The sequence below is a fragment of the Anneissia japonica genome, unplaced genomic scaffold, assembly GCF_011630105.1.
Source record: "Anneissia japonica isolate Jap-2015-1 unplaced genomic scaffold, ASM1163010v1 scaffold287994_len634616_cov204, whole genome shotgun sequence".
Taxonomy (NCBI): domain Eukaryota; kingdom Metazoa; phylum Echinodermata; class Crinoidea; order Comatulida; family Comatulidae; genus Anneissia; species Anneissia japonica.
Genome location: NW_022707798.1, coordinates 163177 through 170088, shown reverse-complemented (window position 1 = coordinate 170088; position 6912 = coordinate 163177). Strand labels below are relative to the sequence as shown.

The 6912-nt window shown below is 33.9% G+C and overlaps 1 protein-coding gene across 1 annotated transcript in view; it reads right to left on the bottom strand.

Annotated features, from left to right (window-relative positions):
• The window catches only part of LOC117106436, an 8092-nt gene extending 1539 nt beyond the window's left edge, over positions 1–6553 (bottom strand). Inside the window, exons 1-5 of the mRNA XM_033247811.1 lie at positions 6427–6553; positions 3830–4076; positions 2209–2805; positions 1326–1750; positions 1053–1072 (exon numbers count right to left, since the gene is read on the bottom strand). Coding sequence (XP_033103702.1) covers positions 1053–1072; positions 1326–1750; positions 2209–2805; positions 3830–3868 — 1081 coding nt within the window. The 5' untranslated portion in view covers positions 3869–4076; positions 6427–6553. The remainder of the gene's footprint in view (positions 1–1052; positions 1073–1325; positions 1751–2208; positions 2806–3829; positions 4077–6426) is intronic.
• Between the last annotated feature and the right edge of the window lie 359 nt (positions 6554–6912).

Below are 6912 nucleotides of genomic sequence, written 5' to 3'. Positions count from 1 at the left end.
TATATATATAACTTCAAAAGGTCAAAAGGAATATTACAAGACACATACCGTAATGAAAACATTTCGTGACATACTCTCTTACCAATGACGGTGTATGTTCAGAACGTTAGTGACTAAAGTAATTCATTTTTATTGAAATAAATAGTTTTAACGCAAGACTATATATGCCTATGTCGATGGAATTTGAACAAGTTAAACACATGAGACATAGAGTTGAAATTGATGACCATACCACATTCCAAATAAAAATAAATCTGTACGGTACATTAAGAATATTGGCAGAAACTCTAAATAAATATCTAACAAAAGGACAATTCAACCTTGCATTGATTAAGCAATTTCAGGGGAAATAATCCAATAAAAATAAAATAAAAAATAAAATATTGCGAGACTTTAAAAAAAGAACTGCAGGAATTGTTTTTAATAATTTTGATTACATTAATTATCGTGGTGAAGATTTGATTAAACACTTGATTTGGCAGTTATTCGAGGAAAGACGTGGATATGCCCTTGCATCAATGATGAAGTGTATACGTGGCATAGAACCATTAGGCCTACGCTTATGTAATGACTTTGAGTTGGAAATGACATTTGATCGACATGGATACTTTACTAGATCTTTAAATATTTTAAATGTTTCCCCAACAACTCCAAACTATAGATCCATGGAAACTTATTTCAGAATTGCTGATGTGTGGAATAATACACACCTTCCATTCAAAAATCAACAATATAAACAGTTTAAAATTTAGGTATAATAAATTCCTTTTTACTAACTTATAACTTAAGATTAAAAAGATTTGATTTTAAGTGTGTCACAATCTATTTTTTGGATGTGATTGATATTCGCTTTGGTATTTTTTTCATTCTCTTATGTAATTTCGTGATTTTAATTGATTACACCAAATGCATTTTGGATTATTTGCAAACCAAATTTTGAGATGTTTTTAAGAGTTTTTTGATGTTTGTACTGTTAACTATTCTTATTATATTCGTGTTTATATCTTATGGTAATTGTCTTAAAAGGACCATTTTTAAAAACAGACTATTACATCTTGTCTGAAATTCTATCCTGTATAAATATGTTTTACATAAAAAATACAAATACTGAACAACTTATATAATATTCATGCGGCAATACAATGAATTGGGTAAACGCACACGGAGCCAAAATCTTAACGTCCTTTTCATACGGACGAGGTAAATCGAATGTGGTGCATTATAGGACAAATGCAAATCATGACGAGTGCCATCATCAATCTCCACAAACAAATAACGTACAGCACGTGTAAACACAGTCAAAAATTCGTTTTAAACTCTTTCACCTTTTGATTCCGATTTCAAATTCGAAAATTGTCTCAGCGGCATCCATTGCTTTTTGTGATGGAACATAAAACTTCACATCCGGGAACATTTCCGTTAAATTTCGTAAAATGGCATAATACATATCGGTTGTTTTATTTACAGTTGTGTTGTATAGCCAAGGTATTAGAAGAAATTTAGTCCTCGTTGTGTTTTTGTAAAACATTTCTAAAATATTTTCTGGGTTCTTTTTTAATATAGATAAATTTGGATGACCCATGACCCGTATATCCGTTCGCAGTCCGACGTCTTTTTCGAATCCGACCACGGGAGCATCGTTCATACGGATGACACAGTCGGCAGAATCAATGTCGGCCCCGACACTTTGGTTGAGCAAGCGTCCTGAACTCGTTACGAGAGCGCATCGCCGGCAATGGTGATTGTATTCCTAGAAGATAAAGGCCAGTCAAAAACTAAAATGTGTACCTTATATTTTATTTTTAGATATTTTGTAACGGTCATTAGTATTTTATTTAGAAAAATCCAATCCCGCCTCAGGAAATTGATAGTTTAGCCTAATTACACGTTTTAATAAGCAGACGAAATAATACGAAATATATTAAAGCTTAAAGCCATGAAGCAAGTGATATGCATGGTAATATAAAACTTACATAAAATATCATAGGAGTGATTTTTTATGATATTTTCCTGACGCAAACTCACATTGAGATAGAGTTTGCAGTGTCGGATTCAACATTATTCACTAGGCTAGTTATCTGGATGTCGTGGGTTCGATTTCCAGTTGAATCACTTCTGAATTTGCAAATATTTGGGAACGTCAGATAGGGAAACACATCACTCCTATGATATTTTCCTGATGCAAAATCGAAACATAAAAGTACCAACCTGATTTTCATCAATTTCAAAGTACCATTTAACAGTCTTCTTTATAAGGTCTGTAACGTAAGTTTCATTAAGCGAAATTGAAGTTGAATATGCAGTAGAAGACTTCGATTTATCTTTCAACGATGAAGATTTATTCTCGTTTAACAAATGTATTTCTCTTGAGGTCAACGAAATCCCAGGATGAGATAACATTGAGTTATTTTTGTGATTTTTTTTCCGACGAGATTTACTTACGAGTTGCTCGTACAGATCTTGGAAGGTGAGGTTTATACTTTCTTTTTTGCCCGCTGGAATGTATTTCGTATCATTCAATAAGTCGTTACCGCGTTGCCAGAAGTCTATATGTGCGTCGCTGGTTTCATTCAAAACGTTACTACGAAATATTTTGTTAAAATGTTTCGTTTCGTTTGGAAACCACAGTACATTGCTGGCGTCTCTTGACTCAAAAATGTTTTCCGCCAACATTCGTCCATGTTCGTAAGTGTGAACAACAGAGGTCGCATTCTTCGTGCTCTCGTAAACGAAAATGATATTGAGTACGGTTAATAAAACAATTATCAGAAGGAAAAACGTGAAGGGTCTGACCCGCATCACAAACTGCAAAATAGAAAAAAAAAATTAAAATTACTCACATAACATAATGGTAACAGTGGATGTATTTGGGGGCACTATACTTTAGGATAGAGACATAAAACACCGTCCCAAAGGCCAAAGCACCTTCTTTTTAATTTTAACAGAACATGCGTAGCGCCACATCTTTTTAGGTTTTAGGTATTATCATTTCATCATCATCCTCATCATCATCCATTTGCCTTGCAGATGTCATTTAGAAAATTTTAATATATTCGTAGGGACCGATTATTAATGTGTCTCGTCATAAGGATCTTTGGTCAAATGAAATCCTATGGAATTCTTCAAACCCCCATCGATCACTAGCTAGACAGATCCGTCATTCTGGTTGTCTGAACAAACATAATTATTGATACGGTACATATGGAAACTGGGACTAGGCCTATCACTTTAACAAATTTCGTATTGTGAATTCACCGAAAACTGTTTTCTTCCCATGGGCAATACCTGAACATTGCAAGCAGATGTTTTGAAACATTTTCAGAAAGTGAATTTCAAAAACCATGCAAGTTTCAGATAAGTTCAACAGGAAGTTGGACTGTTTTGACGGAAGTTCCAGATTATTAGGGTAATTATGTCACAAAGATGGCGGAATTAATAACAACGATCGCACCTTACAATGATAAATAAAATATTGTCACATTTCGCGTTGCCGTTGTATTATTATTATTATTATTATTATTATTATTATTGTTATCATTATTATTATTATTATTACTATCAATTCTTTTTAATATAGTGGCATTTAAATGAATGACGAAAAATTACGGCTGACATTCCTTATTATATTATCTTATTATACACATAGTAGAATTAGTATAAAATTGCATATAGACCGGGATAGAATACACAACCAGTCATTATTTACAAAATAAGACACAACAAAACATTACGCTGGCATGATCGGAACGATGTAGAATATGATGGAAAAGTATTAAAAGCAGAGTGGTATGCAAATATAAACAGAAAAATACAACAGGAAATTACGAACATAGACTCGATAAAGTCTAGGCCAATATAGCAAGCACATAAATACCAGTTGGCGGGTTTTGGTACTTTACTCCCGGCTGTCGACATTCCTCGAGTACGGTACTGCTCAGCTTAGCTCCGGGTGGTAGCCTTAGCCCAGCTTCTAGCAATCAATATCAGACTAGCTCACTGTTTGAACGCTGCAGGTCAAGTACACTTGCGAATCCAGCTTCGGATACTGTAAAGGTCATCAGTTCGAACTTTCACCCCTAAAGAAAGATTGATCGCAATGACAGACGAGTTTAAGAGTTTGATCATAAACTATATGGATGTACATACAATAGAGATGATCACGTTCAAGAAAAAAAAAGGACAGAATCTTTCGAAAACTAAAAGTTACTGCAGTTAAGTTCATAATCCAGGATAAGTCGCGGCAAATACACGCGTATACTAACTTGAATAGGCCTACAATAAAATGATCTCTCATATGATGACGTAATGTAATATTTTTCCCTGATATGACCTACATCTCCAGCCGATTTAAAAGGCAAAATACTGGAAAACAACAATGCTCTGGGAAACAATGGCTGGATCTCAGTAGAGATACAAAAATGATAAGCAACAGCTAAAAAGAAACGTAAGTAAACAGCCAGAAATAGAACCAGAGCTTTCGGACAACACTAGTCCTTCCTCAGTGGCGAGTTATAAGAACCAGTAAAATTTTGCCCAGGCTCAGTGTTCTTATCTTTTTGTCGATTTCAGACTCAAAATGTTCTTATTTTGTTCTAATCTTTACATACCTTTCAAATATAGAAAATTATTATTGTACAGCTGTATATTACTATACTGCGGTATGAACGGTATTAAAAAGTGTATTATGACATATCCAAACTACAACGTTCAAAAAGTTCGATAATGTTATAATGACGTTTTTGTATGAAATGATTCTGAAGATAGGCCTTACCGCTGTCTCTTATACACATCTAGATGGGTATAAGAGACAGATATATATGACTGAACGAAAATGTTTCAATAAAGCAGTTATTTTGGTGCATAAGCAAAATAATGTATGCTTATTGTGACACACACAAAGATAAACGGTTTACCCCTAAAAATGATGAGAGTTAGTACTAACTTGATTTACTTCATAAATAAGAATATTTTGACTGACAACACTTTTTTTATATTTAATTGGTTCAAATAAATGTTAATATTAGCCTTACATATATAGACCTATAGGCCTAAATATCACATTAGCAGATACTTGCTGAGCGAAAAAAACAACTTATTCGAATTGAATAAAGTGAATGTTTGATTTATAGAAAACTCTAATATTATTGCACGTGACCTCTAGGTTTGTGTATCAACAGTCACTTTCCATAATACTAAACCTTGTGATTATGTAAAAAACGTAGGCCTACGAAAATAAACATGCTAAACAAAGCTATAGTTAAATGATAAAAATAAAGACACCAACAGGCCTAACTCATACATAAGCCTATTAAAAAAAACAGAAATATATTGGTTAATGTTCTTTGGTAACTCGCATAATCCGTTTAGACTACTTGTTACATTAGGGATGTTTCGCAAGTTTACGAAAATGATAACGAATCAATTTTTTAGTCAAACCATCCGAACTAACATAGCATTATCGTTACGTAGGATAAACCTTCCTTTTACATGAATCACTGATCAGAATCAGCTCGTATATGTATTGTAAAGAATATTTAAGGCAAGAATAACAATAATGAAAATGACGTATTCGTATTCGTTATGGTAAGCTTGCGAAATCTCCCTATTATGTTTTGTAAATTCATAAAGCATGTACTTGGAACTTTGTTTTGTGCCATAATAAATTTTAATGTGTTATTTAATAACCTATCATTCTATCGAATCGAAGATATTGTTTACCGTTCGGTAGCTCTATCAGCATTTCCTATATATGTTAATCGTCTATTTCGTTATGGCAACCTATGTTGTTATCATATGACATTAATCACGATCAGCATTTAGTTTTTTTTAACGCAATACGGTACCAATGCGGAGGCCTGTACACAATGTATGTCATTCGATTTTACTTCAAGGTCTACATGCCATCAATGCCATGGCGACTGTATTCTTTTTAATAATGTTAGTGTCCTTAAAACAATAACTACCTTAATAAATAAATTTAGATATTGACCATATATGGGTCTTCAGGATATTCATACGGTATGCATAATTGTTGATATGTGTATTCATAATCGTCGTCGATAATAACCTACTAGGCCTAATAGTTCAATCAAGGACATTTTGAATTAATGTTGTAAATTATAAATTTATATTTAAATACGGCGTAGTTTTGCATTATTTTAATTTGCAAACTTAGCAACTTTGAATGTCAAACGATGCTAATAACTTTGTACGGAATGCATTATACCGATAGGCTACTAAAGTTAGGTTGAGTGCTACAAAATGTATAGTAATCCGCTTCCTTGCAGCTTGCAGCCATTAAAAAAAAAAGATAATAAAAGTCTCCATAAAAGTTCAAAATAGAGAGATATGTTTGAACAGGAACATTCACAAGAAAATATAGGCCTAATTATTCTCGGTTACAAAACGAAGTAGGCCTATACTTACCCAACTTTAGAGGGTTGTTTGGACTATATATAGGCCTAAACTGCATGCTTTCTGGAGAAAAAAAAATGACTGTACAGTCAAACTCGCTGTGACGCATTAGGGACACTCGAGCCAGCCTCGCTTTTCCTTGTAACTTCTTATTAATTATTAGAAAGGTCATTCTTGTTACAGACGGAACAAGTGACGAGTAGAGATGGAAAAGAATGGTGATGATGGAGCACCGAGACTACGTTTGGTAAAACAGGGATGTATAATAATGCGGCTGGTGAGATCTAGGCTAACATACATTTTACAAGTGTTACGAAGAAGGGGTAATTCAAGGAAGTTCGGTTGCAGCAAAACAGGGTCACAAGTTTAAACACAGTGGCGATACTTGTGAGGTCAAAAAAAATTCCTCCAGTCGGGCCCATCATGGGCCCTCAGTCACCGGACCGGACGCCAATTGAAGACGTCAGACGGACTAAAATAATTTGACGATCCAACCAT